Genomic DNA, 24268 nt, shown 5'->3' with positions numbered 1-24268 from the left:
ATAATAGGTACTTCGAGCCTTTCTGGCGTCCGAGTCGCACATTTTTGTTCTCAACCATATATTACATCGATCTCCTTCAACAGGAATTTAATTGGGTCCTGCACGTCAGCAAATGAAGCACTGAAGCTGGTGCAGGCTCCAAGTGAAATACGAATATCTACTAGGATAGGATGATATAAATCGCTAACCCGTTATGGTGATTTGTTGGAAACAGCAACCCTTGTGTTCTTTGACGCATAAGCGTAGCACAGCTCGGCTTCAGAGCGCAAGGTTTCCCTGAATGCAGACGGGTTTTGGAGTTGGTGGCCGAATTCTGACCAATAAACAAGCCTGCTTCAGATGGTCGGCGGCTGGAGAGTTTCCATAGGTTTGGCTATTTGCATATTTGATTGAGCCAGAGGGTATTTTTAGAGGGCTGAGAATACGGAAGCGTCGTACGGGGCTAGATAGTATGTATATGATTGTTCTCTACCTCCATTTTCCATCTTCATTATGATTATCATCGGCAGCAAAAAATACACACAAACAATTAATAACGATACTAACAGCATCCAAGTAGTGAAGCATTCTATTTATTCTTTATGAGGTGCGATTCAGTTTGGCTCTAAGATAAGTTCCAAGAACGCGAACGTTCAGGGTCTTGTCTGTCTTCAAGTGGGCGCGGTTTCTAGGCAGCGGCGGCTCTGCGGATTCCAAGCATTTGGCATTCCGGCGTCAACATGAAGATGCACTTGCAACTGTGGCGATGGGGCCTCCGCTCTTCAACCACAAAAGCTATCGTGGTTATATTGATGTTTTTGGTGTTTTTTCACAATCTACCCTTGCGAGATTTTGGGGGGTTTACATATACAACCGCCCTTATCGCACCAAAACACCCGATCGATCGATTGATATACGAACAGCGTCTCCGGTACCAAGACTTAGTAAAGCGGCAGTCAAAGAACCCCGAGGAAGCTATCGCCAATTATAAACTTCGATATAATAGAGATCCACCAACTGGGTTCGCAGATTGGGTTCGATATGCCTTACAACAAAATTCTATCATCATTGACGATTTTGATACTATTGAAAAGGTGCTACATCCATTTCGACAACTGGATTCAAAACAACTTGAGTCTAGAATCAACTCAGCACGTGGAACAGGTTCACGATTACAGACTATTTCCATCAAAAACGGAAACTCGTCAGTATCGCCGGAAGGTGTACCGATTTTGAATTCATTGAAGCCTGTTTTGGAAAATCTTCCTGATATGACATTTCTGCTGAATGAGCTCGACGAACCACGAGTTCTAGGATCTCAACCGGATAAGGATGATATCATATTTCAAGATTATGGGCGACAGCCTTCCTGGACACGTCTGACGACATCATGCCAAAACATATCAGAACAGCAACAACCACACTTCTTAGAATCGATCACAACCTCTCTCGACCTGTGCCGCAATCCAGATTACCAGGACCAATATGGAATGTTCACTTCGCCATGCACTTTCATCGCGACGAAAAGTTTAGTTCCGATTTTCTCAGTCGCTCGGGTTTCTACTATGCACGACGTTTTAATCCCAGGACATGATTACCACGTCGAAAGCTTTCTAAGTAAAAATGATGTCGATTTTCGAAATTTTAGTTCAAAAGAAAACAAACTTTATTGGAGGGGTTCGAATACAGGCACATATGCAAGTTCACAGATGAAATGGGAAACAAATCATCGAGTCCGATTTATGCTCAAAGCCCGAAATCTTACCAATGCCGATCTTTTCGATGTTGGTATGACAGCTTATATCCAGTGCGATTGGGATGTATGTCAGGCTATGGAGCAGGCTTTTGGACGACCGCCAAGAGCTGATAAGAACGGTTCCTTTCGATATAAATTTGTTATGGATCTAGATGGAAACGGTTATTCAGGACGTTTTTATCGACTTCTGCAAAGCAATAGCGTTGTTTTCAAACAAACACTGGTAGAACAATGGCATGATGACCGCCTTTTTCCTTGGGTGCATTATGTCCCTGTTACTATTGGGATGGATGAAATTGAAGATCTTATCAGATTTTTCTCGGTTCAGGACCGACAAGCAGAAGAAATTGCGGCTGAGAGTACTTCTTGGGTGCGAGCTGCTCTGCGGCCAATAGATATGATGATTTACGAATACAGGTTATTGCTAGAGTATGCTTCTTTGTTTGAGGAAAGTTGAACTTGGAAAAGCTCAATGCAAATACACCTCTTTCGTTGAATTCTTTCCATCCCATTTCTTGACGATGTTCTGCTTCTTCCTTGGTTTCTTCCTCTAGGTGTTCGGAAAGGATACTGGCGTAGCTTTTTTCCCTATTTTTTTTTTCAAGGTTTTAGAGTCTCGGGGCGAACGCAATTTGTACAAGCAAAAAATTCCTTATTTGTCTTTTTTTCTTTTCTTCTCTGTCACCATCTAAGATGCATCAGGGCATTCTAAAACCTCGAGTGGTATATATTGGGGGTAGGCCTTCTCGCTTTCATCTTCGTCTTTTCTTCTCCAATTTACATCGAGCAAATGGCTGAAAGGAAACATATATGTACATACACATACCTACAATCTAATTTAGAAATATTAATCACACCGTCTTGTCTGGTACAAGACCACTATCCCCGCCCTTTCCCAGAATCGTAGCATAGTACAAAGGTCGGATTGCTCAGGCGTCCGTAGTGTGGCTTCCGCTACAAGCTTTATAGGCCGTTGTCGGAAGCCCCCCAAATTGAAGCGAGGTGCCCGTACACACATATATAAACAAGCGCTTCTGCTCCAGAATAGTACCTACTTACCTACCTACCTACTTAAGTACTTAAGTAGGTACTAGGCCTAACTAACCTTAGTAGTTACTAATAGCAACAGCAACAAGCTCTAGCGCCGTGTTGGTGGAGAGAAAGTGTGTGGTATTTTGTGTAAACAACACGGAATTGGACGTCCCGATTTGGGTTGTAGATCTTCAGTCTTGTAGACCGGTAGATTTTCAATATCATGGTGTTGAAATTCATGGCTTCCACATGGATACTAGACACAACCACACTTCCTTCTCGCCAACGCTCAAAGTTACCAAGACTGTTGCCCGCAAAAGATGGCTTCGCCAACCAATCATGGCGAAGAGGGTAATGACCTGCCATACTCTACCCTCAGTCTTGCCTTTGTAAGAAGCATCAATCTCCTCTAAACCGCCCATGTCCTCATTTCTAACAATTGCCAGGCTTCATTGATATTCTTGAACAAGCCTCCAGAGCTTAGCGTACGAGGTAAAGTCTTACTCCAATATCTCCTCTAGCTCTCGATTAGTACCTGATATATCTTTTATATAGAGTTCATCTACTTTCTTCGAGGGTGCCTTTCCAGTGACTCGGAATCTCAAATCAGTCCGTCTCTGCGCATCTCCAATGATACATACTGGCGAAACGTTTGCAAAGACAAAGACCAAAAGATCCTCGAGCTTGACCAAAGACTCATAGACGCCAATCTCGAAAATCAACGGCTCTTGGAACAACTTGAAAGGCAGAATGCCAATGATAACGGAAATATTAAAGGTAAAGGGAAGGCGAAGCCATCGACTGCAAACCTCGAACAACAATCTGCAGAAGCCCATTTGTTGAAGTGGGAGCCTATCAAAGACACTTACGAGAAGCTCTCTTCCGGTATCTATCCGTAAATAATATCCAAAACCCCTTACATGTAACTAACACCACCCTACAGGTCATGAAACAATCTTCTTCATACTCCGTTCGCTCCATTACTCCAAGGATGCCAAACCCATCACCGTCAACATTATCAAGCTGTGCAAAGCGATCTCGACTAAAATTCACACTCTTTGCACGGACGATAAAGCCAACGCCAACACCAATGGCCAAACCGGTACCCAACAAGCCCGCAAGACCCGACAATCGGATGCCGCGAGGGTAAAGCAAAAGCTCATGGATGCAGCTTGGGTAGCAGACGTCACCAAAGCCTTCGATGACATCTTCCGACGTCTCTTCATGTCAATCGCTCGTTTATCAACCTTGCTCGAAAAGGAAGAACGTCAGATCATCAATGCGGCACGTAATGGTGTCACCGAAGCGGTCTCAGATCTTTTCTGCTCAGTTCTTGATTCTGTCCATGCAGCATCGAGACGATTCAATATCGAATTCGTTTCAACTTCGAGAGATGTTAGAACCGGTTGTATCAAGATTCTTCAGTCCTTCATCTCAACCCTTAATGGTGAAGATGAGCTCCAGGGTTACATCCTCGAGGCAATAATCTACGTTATTGTTGAAGCTTCCGGGAAATGTCTTTGTATCCCTAAAACATCCGACACCACGGACCAGGACACACTTGCAAAGGAAGGAAGATCGCTACGAGAAACTTCAGTCTACGTCCTCAGGCTCCTGAAAATCACCTTACCACTCTACAGAACCCAGCTTGCCAATAGCAAAATCAACCGAGTTACGGGAAGTCCACGAAACGCAAGCCCAATTATGGAAGCTGCGAAGCGTAAGTTCCACGATTATGTCATGAAAGGATTGTTTGGAGAATTCAAGAATCCAGATTGGGACGATTTGAAGTCTTATACCAAGGAGAACTTGACGGACATTGGGAAATGGGGAGGTGTTGGCATTCATGACGATTTTGCATTCGTCGATGAAAATGGCTTTGCGAATCAGGTTTGGGAATTGTTGGAATTGGAAGATTTCGGCTTGGTCTGGTGAACGGAAATATTTGCACGCTGCCTTTTAAACGATGTCAATAGGATTCTTGAAAGCTCTTGGTCTTGTATTGGTTTTGAACCACAGTGTTTGAAATTTAGACTAGCTAACAAGACCGCTCAATAACGTTGACGAAAATTTGTCCCACCTCCCCGATAGCTGGTCATAAATAAAAAAAATCCCTAATAAGCAGTTTAGTATCGTGGAACGCCCTTGAATGTGGCAGCTAATCGCTGGACCAAATACTCTCCGCTACTATAGAGAAGTTAGCCGGCTTTAGCCCATACATACTCACATATTTCAGCATATTCTAATAAAGAATTAAACTTACTTGATGCCAGGATACTTCTTTCCCCCTTCTTCAGCGGACTTGCCCTCAGCATATGTCCCAGGAATAGCCTCGATGAACTTATCAAAGTTTGGATTGCAAAAGTAGGCTATCGAATAACGCGGCGGGTATTCCTCGACCCCCTCGTCCTCAGCATGCGGAGGCTCAACGACTTGATGCTCGGTTGATTTGATGGTATCGTTGGACCAACGAGCCAGAAGATCCCCGCTATTGATGACTATTAATCCGTTGTGTTAGTATACGAAATCTACAAAATATATCATCACCTAGGTATTCACAAGGATCTCTTTGAAATACTCACCGATAGTTCCCGGAATAGGCGGCGCATCAACATACGTCCCCTGCGGACTACGAACCTGCAACCCACCATTCTTCCCGTCTTGAAATAATAAAGTAATAGATCCATAATCCGTATGCCTCCCCGTTCTGACCACATTCTTCCCGGCCTTGAACACACTCTTATGTTGTTTCGGATAATGCAATAACCTCAAGTTATTATCCCCACCATCAGTATACTGATCGAAAAAGTATTCATCAATCCCCATCCCCAGGGCGATGCTTCTCATAACCTTCATATGTAAATCTTTACATGTAAGGAAGAACCCCTTCATCGCGTTTGTAAATTCCGCCCCATCGGAGTCCATATGTTCGGGCCAGTTATTGGGAAGACCCTCGACGCCTTCGCGACCAATTTCGAAGGTTTCTTTGAGATCCGGGGATTCTTTGATCATGGATTCGACTTTATCGGCTTCCGTAAGGAGGGAGGTCTTTTCGCGGCCTGGTGCGGCGTAACCGCGGTTGGCTTGTGGGGTTGTCCATGCCAATTGGTTCTTTTGGTCTTCAGGTCTGGCGAAAAATTTGGCGGACTATTGATCAACCAGTTGATTATATTAGACTACAGTCTTTGAGGGGGAGGGGGGTGATTATAGTGGATTTAATTAAGTGCATACATACGTTTGCGAAAACGTGGGCTACAGTTTCGTTTGATATATCGTAGTTCTTTTAAAGATCATGAGGTTTTCGTTAGTCGACTGTCTATAGCTATATCGAAGTCGGCATCTATCATACTGACCTTGATATACACGAACCCCGAGTGTGTAAACCCATGCAACATAGCCTTCGCAACCTCCAATTTCTCCTCATCGTTTCCATGTAGATACCGCGAGAAATCGATTAACTAATGAAGTATATTGTTCAATTAATTATCCATGAACACCTAATTAAGTCTAGCGATGCAATTCGAAGTTTCTAAATTGGGACAAGTTGTGCAAATACCGGAAGGTCGAGTCCGTCCTTCGACACTGCTGTCGTAGCGGCTGCCATTTTTCTTCCTCTTCCTCTTCCTCTTCAACAGGCTAATTAACCCCAAAAAATAGACGGATTTAAATTCTATTTCCCCCCTTGCGTGATCGAATGGGAAGTAAGAGGAAGAAGGTATAGCGGCGAGGCTTAAAAGCTTAAAAATATTAAAGTTCGAACGAAAGCTCGAAGGTTATTACGAGATAGAAATTATACAAGTAGCTAAGCTATGTAAGTAAGTATACATCAGAGGGGAGGTGGGGAGATATCCAATCTTTAAATACTGCTTAAATTTAAACATAGAATGGATCTTCTCCGCATTTTTTTGCATTGCGCCGCAGAGGTGCATGTGCTATCTCATCGGACCCTTAATTCTGTTTTATTATTAAAACGGACAAAGTCACTGGCGGGGCATTTGACCGAAGTACTTGTGTACATACATGTACACTACCTATACAATAGACAAGTGTGACCCTCGCCGACGGGGTTCTTGCAGCTACTAGATTCGGGGGACTGTGTGGACTGATAACACTTGAGAAACTACCGGAAGTAGTAGTGCGGTTTTGGCAGCTACCCCGTTATTTTTCTTTGATAATCCTGCTGGGAACACGGGCTTGAGTGACGCAGAATTCAAGCGAAAGGCTTGTATGCACAGTTTTCTTTCCTTTTTCCTTTTTTTTCCTCTTTTACTATTTTCAAAAGAATCCGGAAGAGGAAGTTAAAAAGTCTAGATATCTGATAAAACCGACGAATAGAACGTTCATGTGGGGGGGGGGGTGTTTGTGCATGTAACAGTTGACAGCTGCAAGCCTTGTGAGACATTTGGTTATCAGCGTTATCTCGATATCTCGGTTGGTTTGTATCAAGCTCATGGATGTAAGTACAAACATGTACATGTACCAATTCCTTGGCCGATAACTTTAACAGTAAAATCGGGAAACCTGTGTTGTAAGTTGGACTGAATGCGTTCCATTCGAGAAGGTGGATATTGGAGATCATCGATCAGAGGGAGGGATGCCGCTGTTAGTCGGTGAAGTCGACCTTCTTGACTGATCGAAATGGTATAAATATCTGTGAAACCCGGCTGGGGAGGATTTCACGGGTCGAGTGACACTGAATTGCACTGCACTTGCCGCTTGCGAATAACACGTACTTACATTCCATGTTGTTATCCGAGGGGCAGCTGTGAGACTTCAATTCATTCTGCGGGATCGATTAGATATCACCGTTGAACTCCACACTCAACAAAAATCAAAATATTTTTTTGTTATAAGCATTCTCCAGAGGTTCTTTTTAGCCTCAACCCCCCCCAAAAAAAACCCCGTCAATAACTTAAAAATTACCATTTGTTGTTGAATACCCATCCCGCAACCATGGCTTCAAAAGTCGTCGACGTCCACACCCACGTCTACCCACCCCAATACGTCTCAATCCTCAAATCTCGCTCAAAGGTCCCGTATGTCCGCGACACCACCCCGGGCCAACCCTCCCGTCTCATCATCCTTCCGGGTGAAGATGACCCTTCAAGCGAAAGCACCGCCAAGGGCCGTCCAATCGGCCCGGAATACTACGATATCAACAAAAAGATCGAATTCATGGATACCCACGGAATCGATATCTCTGTGATTTCGTTGGCGAATCCGTGGTTGGACTTTTTGGACCGTGATGAAGCAAAGGGGCTTGCGAGGGATGTGAACGATGCTATCGATTCCATGTGTGATGCGCATCCAGGACGGTTATTCGCCTTTGGAGCTCTTCCGTTGTCTGCACCCTCGGAAGTCATTGTCGAAGAAATCCATAGGCTTCCGACTTTAAAATACACTAGAGGTATAATCATGGGAACCAGTGGCCTAGGGAATGGTCTCGACGATCCAGAGTTGGATCCAGTATACCAGGCACTCGAACAGGAGAATATGACGATATTCCTTCATCCACATTATGGTCTTCCGAAAGAAGTATTCGGTCCCAGAGCAGCCGATTATGGTCACGTACTACCTCTAGCACTCGGCTTCCCATTGGAAACAACGATTGCGGTGACAAGAATGATCCTTAGCGGTGTATTCGATCGATTTCCAAAGCTAAGTGTGCTCCTCGCACACAGCGGTGGCACACTACCATTCCTTGCTGGAAGATTAGAAAGTTGTATCCTCCATGATGCGCACTATAGCGGGCCGGAGGCGAAGGTAGAATCCAGAAGAAGCGTATGGGATATCCTCAAGACGAATATTTTGTTGGATGCTGTCGTATATTCGGAACTAGGCGTCAGGGCTGCGGCGATAGCTAGCGGCGCAGATAGAGTACTATTCGGTAAGTGGCCTAAAGAAAGAAGTAAAGAAATAAAGAAAGAAAAAAACGTGGCCCGTCCGGTGCCTGATAACGTGGTTTGTAAGGGAAATGATCTAATGTTGCCTAGGAACCGATCACCCATTCTTCCCGCCACTAGAAGCCGCCGAAGGCGAAGAAGAACAGAAATGGTTGAGCGTTACCACGAACTACAAGGCTATTAGAGAAGCTTTTGGTCCCGAGAAGGAACAGGCAGAAGCAGTTCTTGGTGGCAATGCAATTCGACTCCTTAGATTGACCACGGACTAAGCACGTGGGGGAAAGACTATTACAGCGGCACGGTTACGGGCCTGATTTTCTGGAAGGTCCATGATTCGACTTCATGGGAACGAGTCAGGCGCTCGCGCTCGCATACCAACGCATTAGCATTGTTGTAAATACTCCGCTGGCTATAGTTAGCTGACTCGTACGATATCCAGGTGCTATGTATCAGTGATAGTAGGTGCCTGAAGGCCATTGCTACATAATCACAATATTAATATCTAAGAGCTCTTCATCTGAGCAAAAAATTTTGAAACGGAAGAACTTCTGGTCCTAGCTTTGACTTGGCGATATGGAACTGGTTTAAGCTTACATACATGCATGAAGTGCATGCTTCATATCTTCAAGCTAACTTGCTAGAAAACTTGCGTCTCGCTATTCCCACTGTCTCGGGTAGAAATTAAAGCCATGGAAAAGCACAAGGATTTAAGGAGCTTCGACGGATTTCCCGTCGCAAATCTTTTTCACTAGAGTCCACAAAAAAAAAAATTAGTGGAAAAAATTTCTTCTGATGGGTGGATCTGATAATCTCTTCGGGGGCCCCTTGGAGGCGGGTCTCATCGATGGCGTTTCGATCGAGTAATTATTAGCTAAAAGATTGCTTTCCGCGCGTTTAAGTTTTTCCGCTGTCAAGTGGATCCCCTCGTGGGCTTTTTAACTTAGCTTTTGTAAGCTTTTGTAATTTTTGAGGTGCCACACACCGGGCGGAGTTCGGAGACGTTTCTTGGGATCTCTGATATCAAAATCATATGATATCTGGGTGGTTCAGTTCATGACTCGGGCCGGGTCGGGTTGAAAAGAATAGAATTTTCGGCATGCATGCAGTGTCACCGGCTCATACATGCACGCACATATACCCGTTTGCTGCTTCTGCCGGGTGCGTAAAGCAGGGATTACATCATACCACTACCGTCTACGGCCAACGTTCGGATCCGAACTTTGGGTTTTCCTTTTAAAAAAAAAGTTTCCAGAAAATGACTTTTGAGATAAGGGGGCAGGTATTTTTGGCTTCTGTTCTGGAAAAGAAAATACACAGCTCAGTTGATTGCTTTTTTTGAACTTATGAATTCCAAGAACCTGCATAGGGTGTATTCATGTTTTGTGGAAAGTGGTCCGGAGAACAATGGCAATTGTGAATATATGCAAGATTACATCGTATGTCTTCACTTTTCTCCCAGTCGACATGTCGGGAAGGTGACTATGGAGCACTATCGTGAGAGCTCCCGGCCATAATGTTTAAGTAATCATACATGCATCCATTAAACCGGGCCATTTTGCTTTGATTTGGCGGCGGGAAATAATTTCCTTCCAGAAGAAAGCTTGCAATTAATTGGGGCGCTGACGGCATGTATCCGGCGCATCCATCGAGCAGTCACATCCGGATATCTCCCCCAGCCAGCCGGTTAGCTAGCAGAACATCAAACGACTCAGTTGCATTTTGTCTTCCAACCGTGTTGCATTCGTTAAAGAGAAATTTTATTTACGGAATCCCGTCATCAGCTAACTGCTTGGCCATGGAGCTTTCAGCTTCAGAAAGACAGTACTATCCCGTCCCCGGAAAAATCTCTGAAACTTAGCGTCGGACGGTGGGCTCTGGGAGCCATTCGAGATGCCATATGCGGATCCAACTGTCATCCAGGGGCGACGGCTCGGCAAGACTCCCCGGAGCGCGGTCAAGGCCTTTCGGTTCAAGCAATCAATTAAGTAATCATAAAATCTTCAACAGTGACGAGCTCTCGAAATGTCTGAAACGTAAACGAAGAAAGAAAGAAAGAAAAAAAATCCTTCTTACTTGACATAATTATATTATTCGATTTTATCAACAATCGTAATTATCAGCCAAAATCTCGCGATCTCAGGCATTCACTTTAAAAGAATAAAATTTTTCAGTTCAAGGGCGGCTGGAGTGGCGCTGGTAAGCTAAGTATCAGCTTTCGATGCATGGCTTTGTGGATAGAAGTCAGGTGTTTGGAATGTCGCTACCAAAACCCTGGATGAGATCATTCATTCCTTTGCGCTGCATAGCCAATCGTTAGATGCTCGTGCACGATCATGGTTAAGACTAACCACTTAGCTAGTCTCGCTGATATGATCCGAACACTCTGTATCTAATTAACCCAAGTTTAACAAACGCCCTTTTCGAACGGACATTGAGAAATCAGTTTCGGAGAAGCCCGTCCCCTGATCGATATGATGCTTGCCAGCCCTATTTTTGAAAAGAAAGTCGACCAGGGCAAAGAAAGAGAGGAAGAAAAAGAAGGCAAGGGCATATGTTCAGCTTAGCACAATCGGGTGACTCTAATGGTCTAGAGCACTCGTTTAACGTTTGTCGCAATACTTGAACACGGTGGAGAGAGAGCCCGCCAATAGGAGGGGAACGTGCTTGGCTAGCGATCGCGGGCCTTTACGTAAATGCCGTTCATGTCGTACTGCACTGGCGTTTCGTCTGTTTGTTAATTAAGAAGACGTTTACGTTTACGACCCATGACTGACCACATGGTCTTGGGTATATGGCTTATGGGTACTCGAGTGATCGTTGAATTTTGGGCTTCAGTACTTCCGGAGCACTAATAGTATCTCCGAGGAAATGATGGATGGTGATGTTGTGCTCCTTTAAATACTCGCGTTCCGTCCGAAGTTGGTTTAATTTTGTAAGAACTATGTGTAAATATAAATTGTCAAAGGTTCGCCGTTAGTCCAAAAAAAAAAAAAACGCGAAAGGATGGGTCATGAAATGCTGTAATTGTTTTCTAATTCATACGCACATTACACTTTTAGGTTTTTCTACGACTTACACATTTATAGTTCTAACAAAAATCTGGGGAAATCGGGCTTGCAGGGTTAGCGTGCGGGGCGGACTGCTGGTTTGATCGATTCTAAACGTCTCGAGGATCATATCGAATCAAGAAATCTGGAAGCTAAAATGGTGAGGGGATGGATGCACAACAGCGAAACCCGCATCGATTCGAATGCTAAAATCGTATGGAATGGGAGGTAGCTTTGTCCGGTACATTGCCATGTCCTGATCCGACATACTCGTGTACTCACGAAGTGTCATTTTAGCATAAGTACGTTGTTGGATGTGGATCAAATATCATGTGCTATCGTCATTTGAATGCTTCGAGACGAGCCGCCAGAAGCTACAGATATATCTGATACAGAAAATAAAAGGCTCGTTGAAAGCAGCCGATAGTTGACAGGTCTGATTTCTTCTTGAATCCAATAAATTGCCTAGTAACTTTCCATGTATCCTATACATGGACCCACAATCAAAATATGTTCAAGTGTCTTGCGACGTCGGTTGATACATTTACAAGAACCGAAGCATATGATGTGATGTGATAGGGCGGTAAAGAGTGCCAATGACCTAAGAAATACTAAGCCGTATAACCCACCAGCCTTGATTTCGTTCGTTCGTTCTTGGGACAAGATACAAGATACAGGATACGAGACTACACGGACATATGTAAGTAAGTATAATTTACAAACTGGCAAAATAGGACCTAGTTGCATATAGCCAATGCAAGTATCTGAGCCTATTCGGTCGAACAATTGTGTACAAGTCTGAGTATTTCGCTCATCAAAAAGACCTTTCGATAGAAATTTGCGTTTTTTTTATTTTATTTTTTTTTTTATTTTTATTTTTGTTAAATTCTTCTGTTGGGAAGTAACTCGCATTTCGATTTTGATTTCGAGTTACCTCGTACGGGTAATGGTCCGCAATATGGTAAAACCGACCCATGGTTAGAGCCTCGTATGACAAAGTTGACAATCCTCCATTAAACGAAACCGCAAGGCCTCGATGCGAATCCAGAGTGCGAAGGAAGAAGTATGGTGACGGTAACCCAGTTAACCGGTCGTCGTGCGAGAGTGAAAAAAATTGCAGCAGAGTTCCCTTTGAACGCAAGGCCGGCAAGAGCAAGGCAAGGCAAGGCAAAAAAAAAGCTGGCTGGAATTAACCTATGCAATGATGCAGAAGGTCCCGTGTTCCAAGGGATGGCATAGCATGGGATGGCATATGGGCCCTGCGGGCAAGTGCAGGGGGAATGAAGGACTAGTGCGCGAGTGAGTAAAAAAGGAAAAATTTGCCATGTCTTGGGAGAGCTCCAGCAGAGCAGCCAGTTCGGAACCACAATCGAATCGATGCCATGAGCGGAGGGGTAACTGGTCTATTGCAAACCAAGTGGTGGGCTGACCCAGCTGCCCCCTTGCTGGCCTTCCCTGCTGGCGTGCTGCACCCCGGACGCGAATAAGCTCTTTCAGCGCAGCTACTCTGTACAAACGCTGGAAGGAAGAGAAGAAAAAAAAAAAGAAGTTGTCTTTGTCGCAACGTGCACAACTGAGGAGGATGGCCGACAAAAAAAAAGGTTTTGTTCTGGGTGAAAAAGCAAAAAGGGACTCTACTCACGTAATAGCTGGTGATTGGCTAATGTTCCCGTTGAACTTTCGTCAGATGGGAAGCATGTTTCTTTCTTTGGTGCCGGTTGGTATCCGAATCATGGCTATTAACTAACTTCGGGCGGGTTTCTTTGAATTTGTTAGTGGTGTGATATATAAGAAGCCCTCCCACCGGGAGGTATCACAAGATCTTATACAACAACTACTACTGCTACTACTACTATACTGACTCAGGGTTTATGAACTATCACCTGTCTTTCGTTTACAATTATATCTGCATCGCATTGCCTTCGAACTAGCATAGATTCATATCCTTCTAGATCATTAGCATCTTCAAACCATCAGAACAATTACAAATTCTAAACATCGAAGCTAGAAATCATTCATACTAGTCTATTCACACTATCAGTATCATATTATCCAACATCCTCAACACGCATTCGAATATACATCCATTCGAGATCGAGATTTATATTATATACATATCTTTTCCCAGATATCGATATCTCAATATCACAATGCCCTCGCTCATTCGATCCTTCCCTGTACCCCATTACGTGCCATACTCGCACAATGGCATGCCGGGGACAATAGTAGACTTGGACTCGACAAATACCAAGCCCCGAAGCACAAGGACATCACGATCGTCGAACCGAGATAGCGCTGACTACTCGATCCGGTCTTACAAATCTTCAAAGTCCTCGAAGTCCTCGCAGGAGAGCATAACCCCATTGGCTGGGTCCTTACATGTTCAGATCGAATCGCCACCGATTGTCTGCTACGGACCGGCCAGCGAGTCTAGTGGAGCTTTGCTATCCGGCATGCTATGGTTAACTGTTGCGCCGTGGGAAATAGACTTGGAAAGCCTCAAGTTGACCTTTCAATCTACAGTCACAACGAAGAAGCCAGTTGTATTTGGCTGCCCAGACTGCACTTCGAAGACAACAGATCTTAACACATGGGATTTCGTTACGGGTACGCACCCGGTATCGCATGGTTTACACAGCTATCCATTCAGCTACCTCGTACCCGGAAACCTCCCAGCCACAACAGACTCTCAATTGGGGTCGATAAAGTATCATCTCTCCGCCCGCGGTGTCACAAACCACGGCGAGATCCTTCAATTCGCCCAAGAAATCAAAGTTGCCCGCTCGATCCTCGAAGGCAATGACAGGAACTCACTAAGAATCTTCCCGCCAACAAACCTTTCGGCCACATTGACACTCCCCTCGGTCATCCACCGTGGTGGAAATTTCCCCGTGGAAATGCGCCTCGAAGGTGTCGTCACCCGTACCAATTTCACCAGATGGAAGCTCCGCAAGGCCACTTGGAGAATTGAAGAAAAATCCAAAATCATCTCCCCAGCATGCAAAATCCACGCCCACAAGATCGGAGGCGAAGGGAAAGGTGTCAAATACGAAGACATCAAGGTCCTAGCAACCGAAGAATACAAAACCGGCTGGAAATCCGACTTTGACACCTCGGACGGAAAAGTTGAATTCGGTTTCACCGCCGGAATCCCAGCATACATCACATCCACCGATGATGTCGACAATACCACCGGCCTCACCGTTTCTCATAACCTCGTCGTCGAATTAATCGTAGCGGAAGAATACTGCCCAAAGAACAGCAAACTCGTCACCCCCACCGGTAGCGCAAGAGTTCTAAGAATGCAATTCAACATGAACACCACCGCCCGTGCAGGTATGGGTATCTCTTGGGAAGACGAATGCCCACCACGATACGACGACGTTCCCCAATCTCCACCAACATATCAAACTCTAGTCTGCGAATCTCAGTCCGTGGAAGATCTCCACAGCATCTAAACAAACCGCCAATCTGTCGTCTCTTTTCATTTATATCATTTCCCAATCTTCATTTCATTGTATCATATTTACCCCATCCCCATCCCCACCCGCATTTTTACGTAATTGTTTTGGCGATCACAATTTTTCTCGAATAATACCGGCGCAATATCTGGAAGGAACAAGGATTTTTTTACTTTTCTTTTACCGACGAAACAAAAAAGCAGGCCTAATTTAATCATTCACCCATGAAGTTGATGTTTATCTGTATTTTATGGGTCTCTTTTTTTCGGACCCTCCTATTATTATTTCTTTTTTGGCGTTATTTTCAAACCGGACTGAGATACGGACTGGAGTTTCATTTTTTTTTTTTTTTTTTTCCATATCATTTTTCCTTTGCATATCTCCATTCGATGCGGAAAATACCCCCTTACATGTCGAAATGTATTTTAGAAGCATGATTACCACCACACTACCCCACGATCAATCAAATCAACCGATCTATTGATATCAATCATATACCAAAAACATCATAATTCTTAAGAATCAACATTGAATTCTCCGCAAATGCATAATCTAAAAAACTCCCCCAGTTTTCCATGATGTCAGCGTCTCGAATATTCTCATGATGTAATCATACCTTAAAACTCCCGCCCAAGAAAATGCGCCGGGCTGGGTGTGGCGTGATCGACGTTGCAGGGACCACCAACATGCAACAAGCATACATAGTAGGCGAGCAGCCAAAAAAAAAAAAGGAAGTCAAGCATGTAAGCTCGAGATCGTGGTACAACTGTATCGTGTATCTTGCGGGGAGACGAACGGGGTTCCGAAAAGCTGTCCTCCGGGAGCTCTCTTCCTTTTTTTTTGTCGTTAATTTAAATTTAGATATTTCAGTGTTATTATCGTTTTATATGCCTATAGCTGGATGCATATGTTATATTCCCGACGAGTTATAGGCAGCTGGAAGTGTCAAATGGCCGGCCTGTCATGTCAGTATCTACTATGCATGTATTATAATCCGGGAGAGATTTCCGTTCGGTATCATGATATCGATATGATTTGCAGAAGGCTTGGTATTATATATATCTACAGTTGCATGAATGGCTGTTTGGGGTATTCGTTACGAAGGATGACAGTGAATTGATATATTACCTCGCGCGGAGTTTTTTAAATATTGTGATATTGATATTAAATTGATACATAGTATTGTTGGTTTCTGATACTATACCATTACGTACGCGTGTGTTCTCTTCATAGTCACTCGGCCTATTATACAGCATCAAAAAAAAAGACATCGAAACGAAGCGATGACTATTGCCCGTCGACTCTCCAAAGCTAGTCAATATACTACCAGTAAATCTTCACCGGAGAATTTCTAGAAAACTAGAAAAAGAAAGAAGAAGAAAGAAAAAAGCAACTATGGTTGAATATATGTAATAAACTCGCTCTCACACATAAACGAATGATCGAGAAAACTCTACGATATTTCCATTCTTGGCGATTTAGATAGACAGGCCTTGAAGGCTACAGGGGGGTGTGAAGCTTGTCTTACAGGCCTTTTTTTTTTTTTCATGAAACAAAGTTTTGATATAACGGGTCATCGGAGGCGGCCGATAGGTCTATCGATAGTTTGCGATAGATACCTAGGTAGATGCCGCGGAGCCGTTTCTAAGCACATCCTTTGAGCTTCCATGAAAAGCACAAGCCCCGTAAGGCGAAACGTATATGTATCATTGAAAAGTCTGAGATGGTGACTCAATCAATCTACTCGAGATGACTTGCCTTTACAGGTTGCTGTAATAGAGGTGGGCTCGATTATAGTGGTATAAAAAGAAGATTTTTTTTGAGATGAAAGACCCAAATAAAAGCAACGCTCACTGCCTTTGTTCCAGATTCGTAGATACCGCCCCACCCCCCAAAACGCCGCGCTATAGTGATCAACAGAAGAAACCCATAATAGATTAAAACAAGAGGGAAAACAAATGGACGGAAGTCACGTGGTTTCGTATACATTAACGTTGAACTCCCATAATGGTTATAGTGGTAAACATAATCACTGATGAAGTTTCGGTAAAAGCCATGAGCCATGGCCATGGGGGCTAGAGATGATATCAAGCCTTTCCCTTTCCTTTCCCTTCGACTCTCTTGATTAACTTGAGTTCAAGAGGAACTATTTCTTTGATGACAACCTTGCCCCTGCAAACTGGGCATTTCCCTAACTTAGCACTGGGACGACCGAATCTCAAGGTGGTTTTGATACAATCGTTGCAGAATAAATGTCCTATCGTGGTATTAGTATCAAAGGAAGATATACAAATCAACTTAGGGTAGAGGTGGAAAACATACCGCATGACGTGGCGCTCAGGTTTTCAGGATCGTCCAAGCAGATAACGCACTTAAAGTCTGCAATCCTCCTACGGGCATTACCTTCTTCCCGCTGCGTTTTGATCATTTGTTCGTGCATGATTTTTTGAATATCGTCATCATTCTCAACGTTGATCATATCAACGACTTCGAGGGGCTCGGTTTTGGCTTTTTTAGACGCTGGTGATGATGCTGTTGGCATTTTTGTTTCGGGATGGGTTCGTTTGTGGTTTGTTTGAGGGGATGGTGCCGCAGGTTGCGTGGTTGCCGTGGGAGGAGGGCGGGAAGGCGCTTGGTTTGCTGTAGTCGCCCGAGAAGGTGCTGTAACGTTGGCGTTACTTGTAGTTCGCGGCCGAGTACGGGAGATTGCAGGAGCTATAGGACGAGCGGCCGCGGGCTCTGGAATCTCGTCTTCATCTTCGTCTTCAATATCCGAATCCTCATCGTAATCTCCGTAATCTTCAATGTCGTCCATATCGGCCGTAGCGTCAGAATCTAGACTGGAATCCTCCGAAGAAAGATATGCTTCGTTTGTGTGAAGATATTCCTCCATGCTGTCGAACTCCTCACCTTCATCATCATCATCGGAGTCCGTTAGGAAGACGCCGGGCGAATCTGTTGAGGAAGTGGTGTTTGAAGGAGTTGTCCCGAGGGAGTTGGGAATAGAGGATGAAGAAGCAGCAGCAGCAGCACGGTTTCGTAGCTGGCGAGAAGGTTGAGGCCGAGACGGAGGGGCTCTCGGTCGGGATGCTGTTTGTGTTCCGAAGGGATGAGGCCGAGACATGGTTTCCGGCCTAAAGGCTGTACCTCGAAATGACCTATTTCCAGATCTTGCAGCAGTTGTCGCCCGTGTTCGTGTCGCCGGAGAAGATGCAGTCAAGTCGATGATATCCATGGCTATACTGTTATAATATCGTGGTACTCTACTGTGGGGCGACGACGATGTGGCGATGTAGGTGGTGTCGAGTTGGAAGAGAAATGTCAAACAGATGGTGTGAAGAGAGGAGAAGAGAAGATGTTGCTATAGTTTACTTATATACTGGTGGATGATGCATGGTTGGACAAGCCTGGCCCCTTTATCAAGGCATGGAGGAGACACAAAGATGTTGTAAGCTGGACGGTGTGGTCGACAGTGGTCGTCGTCGTTGTCGTCGTCGTTGTCGCGTGTTGGTTGTTGGATTGGTTGGTCGTCGAGGAAAGGAGGTTTGTTCGAGAAACACAGAGGGATGTTGGTGTGGATGCGCTTAACTCCTAACGCCGACTGTACATACTGTGGCTCTTATCGATAAAGAACCTCGAAATTTATATTTGTAACAATGCAACGAACAGGCCAGGTACACTATTACCTATTAATAATGTACTGGATTTAATAATCAAGCACTTCAGTATATCATGACGGGTATTATAATAGTCTATATTGTTTTCTTCGGGTCGTTACGAACATTGGCTAGATTGATATTTAAGGTCGATGTTCAATTGGGGAGCTCGACACTATGACATAGACACCACCCTAGCCTTAAACTCGAACTTAGACCCGAGTAGTTCAAATGGTCTCGAGACCTCCTACTGAATAGATTATTGATCGAAACTGAGACTAGAGAAGTCAGTAGTTGGTAACATCTTGCACAGATCTATCTCTGGTTTTGCTTTACTCGGGTACTTGATGGATCGTGGTAATATACATGAACGACATTGTGACCCTTAGGACCTTGAAGGAATTTGCCCTGATCCTGACATGGATTAAGAATGTCAATCTGATGCAGGTTCGATCGCATCAGTTATTCTGTCATTGGCGGGGCTAACTTTAAGCGGGCTGCAGAACCCCAGTTTGGGTTGGTCCAGCGATCTTTGGGCAGCAGCTAAACCTTGCCCATTGAAAATTTATCCATGTGCTTCTTTCCTTCATCCAAACTTAACTCTTCTCCAACCGCCACCGTAATCAAGAATTACTTACCTACCCATCTGCAAAGACTTCGTTCATAATGGTCGCTGTGTCATGATCATGAACTTACCCATATACCTTACTCTACAATCAGTAATACATATAGGCCGGTGATATGAACCGTACACTGCGATTCACGCGAGTCGCACCCCGCCAGCCCACCTTCTCGCTTCTTGTACGACCACATATTGCTCGACAGCAGCCCCTCCGCACAAGATGGCAGGCCATAGAAGCGGTCCGGAGAAATTCCGGACTGTCTGCTCCTTCGTCTTCTGCTCGGGATGAGAATCTAGCCGAATTATCAAAGTATCCAATCTCTACTCCATCGGCATCAGTGTCGCCACGATCGGATCCCACGGAACCTATAACTTTGGATGCGACGTATGCTTCTGTTACAAAGGCTTCCAACTTGGAAAAGCCTAAAGCACGTATGTTAAGGATATTATCTCCTTCTGGCCGTCTTATCCTTCTAACTCTCTCTTTTTAATAGGATTCAATGAAATCAAGGTTCAACATATCAGCGACCAGCTCCACCGACAAATCTTCGGGAACAATACCGCACAACCGGTCGACGAACAGTTAGTAGACCTAGCGAAGAAACATCTCGATATACATGACCTGCTCGGGAAACAATCGGCACCCACCGAGCCTATCGGCTTTGAGATGCCGAAACTAGTCGGAGAATCTCTTGACGAACATTTCTTCAAACTAGGCTCTTATACCGGAGACCCATGGCTAGGTTATGCTAGGAAATTTGCACAGTCCAATATTCCGCTTCCTCCTTCTCAATGGAATACAAAAACGAGTGGATGGACCAAGTACGGACGGAATGGAGACGTTATAGCCGTCAACTGCGACCCCCCTCAAGACGAAATGCTGTGCTTCGACGTCGAGGTTCTTTACAAAGTCAGTCCCTATGCTGTACTAGCCTGTGCAGCAAGCCCGACGGCTTGGTACAGTTGGATATCGCCATGGGTACTAGGGGAGTCGACCGACAACAAGCAGTTGATATCCCTAGGAGACCCGTCGAAAAAACGGATAGTAGTCGGCCACAACGTCAGCTACGACCGTGCGAGAATCGCAGAAGAATATAACCTCAAACAAACCGGTACCTTCTTCCTCGATACAATGTCGTTACATGCTGCCGTCAATGGCATGTGCTCTCGCCAGCGCCCTACGTGGATGAAACACCGTAAAAACAAAGAACTCAGAGAAAAGCTCGCTAACGGACCGGATCCACAACTCGCCATTATGGTCGAACAAGCTGCCCAAGAACTCGAGCCAGAGATTTGGGTGGACCACAGCTCTATAAATTCCTTGAAGGATGTTGCAATGTTTCATTGCAATATTCAAGTTTCAAAGGAAACCCGGGACATGATGGGCGAAATGATGAAGGTGGAGGACCTAGTCCCGAAGCTACAGGAGTGCCTAGCATACTGCGCTTACGATGTCAAAGTCACACACGATGTCTATAAGAAAGTTCTCCCACGGTTTCTCGAAACATGTCCTCACCCCGTCAGCTTCTCGGCTCTTCGACATATGGGCTCTTTATTGTTACCCGTCAACCAGTCCTGGTCGAACTACATTGCAAATTCTGAGGCTATATATAATGGACTTGTGACCAAAGTTAAGAATCATCTTGAATCTTTAACGGAACAGGCGGCAGCCCTTAGCTTTGGTCTGATGTCTAAAGGGCCGAGGACAGTTATCGGCGATCGCATCAAACAGCTGGGTGAGGAATTGGCTGAAGCCAGCGCAGTTTATGGCAAACTAGTGGCAGAGGAAAATGAACTGCTAGGGAAACCCAAGAGGGGACGAGCGAGTAAGGCATCTAAAACTCAAGCAGATGCAGACGCTAAGACTGGGGCGGAAACTCGACTTGAGGTTGAACCTAGTCTCATAGAATTGCCCCCAGTGGCTGGACCTTCGGAAACAAAACAACGGAGGAGAACCGCAAAGAAGGTGGAGAAGCAAGATGATAATGATTTGAAAGAAAAGACGGAGGCTCTGAAGAGATTAGGGAAGAATAAACTCAAGGCAACAAAAAGAATCGATACGATAGCAAAGGAGGCCACAACCCTCCAGAAGCAACTAGCCGACGACAAGATCCTAGCGGATCGGAATATTGAAAATATCCAGCAAAACCCATGGTCCAAGGAAAATGCTTGGCTCAGCCAGCTAGACTGGGGGGGAAGGGAGGTCCGATATAAGAAGCAAAAGAAGCCTACCGACCCTCTTGTTCCCTATGCGAAACAAAAACTACCCGGTTACCCAAACTGGTATAAAGATCTCTTCAAAACTTCCACTGACATGAGCATATCAGTCCGGACTCGGGTCTCAGCGTTGATGTTGAGGCTTCAATGGGATGGTTATCCATTGGTTTGGACGGATAAATATGGATGGACCTTCCGAGTGCCTAATTCCGAGGTTTATAAATACACAAATACGCCAATGGTTCAATGCGATGTGCTGGACTTGATCAACGAACCAAACCCGCACGTTGCAACCGATAATCAAGCTGTATACTTCAAGCTTCCTCACAATGGAGGGAAAGATGCAAGATGTGTTAATCCTCTCGCGAAGAGCTACCAAAGGTACTTTGAAGACGGAGTTTTGACTTCTGAGTTCCCTCAGGCTAAGGAGGCCCTTGATATGAACGCCGCGTGTTCATACTGGATCAGTGCTCGTGAGAGAATCAAGTCACAGTTTGTTGTTTGGGAGGACAAGGGGATCGGTAGGGACATAGGCTTCGAATCGCTAGAAGACTCCAAGATTTCACAAAGTAGACTAGCAGCGCATGCAGTGAACCTCGCTACAGAACCGGGCTCCGAACAAAGTGATCAGAACGAACTCGGGTTGATATTACCCCAAATCGTTACAATGGGAACTATTACAAGAAGGGCCATCGAAAACACTTGGTTAACTGCTAGTAATGCGAAGAAGAATCGAGTCGGCTCTGAGCTCAAGGCGATGATTCAAGCACCCCCAGGTTACTGCTTTGTTGGTGCTGATGTTGAGTATGTCCAATTAATTCCTCTCCCATACCTAAGAGAAGTACTAATAAACTATAAAATAGCTCGGAAGAACTTTGGATTGCTAGCTTGATTGGCGATGCTGAATTTAAGATGCACGGAGGCAATGCAATTGGTTTTATGACGCTCGAAGGCTCAAAAGCTGCCGGAACGGATATGCACTCCCGAACAGCATCTGTATTGGGGATTTCGAGGAATAATGCCAAGGTGTTTAACTATGGAAGAATTTATGGCGCAGGACTAAAGTTTGCGGCCAGTCTCCTCCGACAATTCAACCCAAATGTCAACGAATCACAGGCGAATGAAATTGCGGGGAATCTCTATGTTGTTACTAAAGGCATCAAGACAACAAGGAAATTACTCTCCGATAAAGCTTTTTGGCGTGGGGGCACCGAAAGTTTTGTTTTCAACAAACTGGAGGAGTTTGCTGAACAGGACTTCCCCAAAACGCCAGTCCTCGGGGCAGGGATTACAGAAGCATTGCAAAAGAATCACATTGGTAAAGGTGCTTTCTTGACTTCACGAATAAACTGGGCAATCCAAAGTTCTGGTGTCGACTACCTGCACCTACTCATCGTTTCCATGGACTATCTCATTCAACAATACAAACTCAATGCCCGGCTTATGATAACGGTACACGACGAAATACGATATATAGTTCAGCTAGATGATCGGTATAAAGTTGCCATGGCTCTCCAAGTCGCCAACATTTGGACCCGGTCTATGTTCTCTCAACAAATGGGAATCAACGACCTACCACAGTCATGTGCATTCTTCTCTGCGGTCGATATCGATCATGTTTTGCGAAAAGAAGTCGATCTTGATTGCGTAACACCATCCAACCCTGACAAAATCAAATCTGGGGAGTCTGTTGATATGGAAGGTCTTATTGCAAAAGAAGAAGCCCAGCTACCGCTTGGGAAAGAGACTATCGTTGCTGAGAAGCTTGCAGCCATCAAGTACACGCCTCGTGTACCGATTTTGGAGCAACTTGCTCAACAAACCCAGTCTAATATTTACCAAATGAAGGCCCAAATCGCTAAAGATGAAAAAGATTTGACAAGGGTCATAAAAGAGCTGAAGATAGAGGCCCCGGAGTTGATGAGAGATACAACTAAGGGGAAAGGGACAGTGTATGATCCTTATGCTTGGAGTGACGAGGGCGTCGATACATGGGATCTAATAAATTTGCAGGGGCTTCCAGTAAAACATAGTACTAAACAGAAAGACTACGGGTGGAATATTCCCGCAATGTCAAAACCTCAATCAAGCCCGAAGAAAAGCAAGCCATCTCAAAAGCGAGCCGCTAAGATGTGAGTTTCGTATGTCAGTGACATTTAATTCCGTTTATCTTTCTTTTTCCCCCCCCTTTCTTGTACAGCCCTATTTGCTATATTTTCGCATGCAGATGCGCGTATATGTTCTTCTCCTACCCACCCCTAACATTCAATCATCTCTCTTCCTGTTTCTTTCGCTTTTCTCTTCGGTCAAAGAGGACCATTTTCTTTTCGGTGTGTTACTTTTCATCACGGTGGTGTCTTTGGGGTTGCATTGTAGCTGGTTTTCTTTTTTAAAAAAAAGTTTGGGAGACTTTGATAGCATTTGAGGGTGTTCTGTGGCATCTTAGCCTTCTTTTTGGGTTACCTGCTCCAAATCCCCGATATCACCGTGACTCGGGGATTATAGGGGTTTTGCGGTTACTACTATATAGCTATATATTATACAAATTTAATAAAGTAAATACCTATACCGTTTAATCAACTATCCTCATGGTAC

At 44.7% G+C, this 24268-nt stretch overlaps 7 protein-coding genes across 7 annotated transcripts; 5 read left to right on the top strand and 2 right to left on the bottom strand.

The window, feature by feature from the left end:
• Nucleotides 1–719: 719 nt before the first annotated feature.
• Nucleotides 720–2192, top strand: AOL_s00215g183 (uncharacterized protein; the record flags this gene model as incomplete). The annotated part of the gene is made up of 1 exon (XM_011129385.1): nucleotides 720–2192. The coding sequence occupies one exon, from the start codon at nucleotides 720–722 to the stop codon at nucleotides 2190–2192; it is 1473 nt and encodes a 490-aa protein (XP_011127687.1).
• An 895-nt stretch (nucleotides 2193–3087) lies between these two features.
• AOL_s00215g182 (uncharacterized protein) lies at nucleotides 3088–4702 on the top strand (the record flags this gene model as incomplete). Its single annotated transcript, XM_011129384.1, has 4 exons — nucleotides 3088–3156; nucleotides 3214–3259; nucleotides 3323–3652; nucleotides 3711–4702. The coding sequence occupies 4 exons, from the start codon at nucleotides 3088–3090 to the stop codon at nucleotides 4700–4702; spliced, it is 1437 nt and encodes a 478-aa protein (XP_011127686.1).
• Nucleotides 4703–4893: 191 nt separating this feature from the next.
• Nucleotides 4894–6371, bottom strand: AOL_s00215g181 (uncharacterized protein; the record flags this gene model as incomplete). Its single annotated transcript, XM_011129383.1, has 6 exons — nucleotides 4894–4954; nucleotides 5031–5265; nucleotides 5350–5914; nucleotides 6003–6047; nucleotides 6121–6225; nucleotides 6324–6371. 6 exons carry the CDS (start codon nucleotides 6369–6371, stop codon nucleotides 4894–4896), a joined length of 1059 nt encoding a protein of 352 aa, XP_011127685.1.
• A 1349-nt stretch (nucleotides 6372–7720) lies between these two features.
• On the top strand, nucleotides 7721–8939 carry AOL_s00215g180 (uncharacterized protein; the record flags this gene model as incomplete). Its single annotated transcript, XM_011129382.1, has 2 exons — nucleotides 7721–8654; nucleotides 8761–8939. The coding sequence occupies 2 exons, from the start codon at nucleotides 7721–7723 to the stop codon at nucleotides 8937–8939; spliced, it is 1113 nt and encodes a 370-aa protein (XP_011127684.1).
• A 4928-nt stretch (nucleotides 8940–13867) lies between these two features.
• Nucleotides 13868–15175, top strand: AOL_s00215g179 (uncharacterized protein; the record flags this gene model as incomplete). The annotated part of the gene is made up of 1 exon (XM_011129381.1): nucleotides 13868–15175. One exon carries the CDS (start codon nucleotides 13868–13870, stop codon nucleotides 15173–15175), a length of 1308 nt encoding a protein of 435 aa, XP_011127683.1.
• Nucleotides 15176–17265: 2090 nt separating this feature from the next.
• On the bottom strand, nucleotides 17266–18413 carry AOL_s00215g178 (uncharacterized protein; the record flags this gene model as incomplete). The annotated part of the gene is made up of 2 exons (XM_011129380.1): nucleotides 17266–17435; nucleotides 17501–18413. The coding sequence occupies 2 exons, from the start codon at nucleotides 18411–18413 to the stop codon at nucleotides 17266–17268; spliced, it is 1083 nt and encodes a 360-aa protein (XP_011127682.1).
• Nucleotides 18414–19575: 1162 nt separating this feature from the next.
• Nucleotides 19576–23809, top strand: AOL_s00215g177 (uncharacterized protein; the record flags this gene model as incomplete). The annotated part of the gene is made up of 3 exons (XM_011129379.1): nucleotides 19576–19888; nucleotides 19951–22477; nucleotides 22537–23809. The coding sequence occupies 3 exons, from the start codon at nucleotides 19576–19578 to the stop codon at nucleotides 23807–23809; spliced, it is 4113 nt and encodes a 1370-aa protein (XP_011127681.1).
• Nucleotides 23810–24268: the final 459 nt, after the last annotated feature.

The sequence above is a fragment of the Orbilia oligospora genome (assembly GCF_000225545.1).
Source record: "Orbilia oligospora ATCC 24927 unplaced genomic scaffold scaffold00215, whole genome shotgun sequence".
NCBI classification, from domain to species: Eukaryota; Fungi; Ascomycota; class Orbiliomycetes; order Orbiliales; family Orbiliaceae; genus Orbilia; species Orbilia oligospora.
This window is presented reverse-complemented; position numbering and strand designations above follow the sequence as displayed.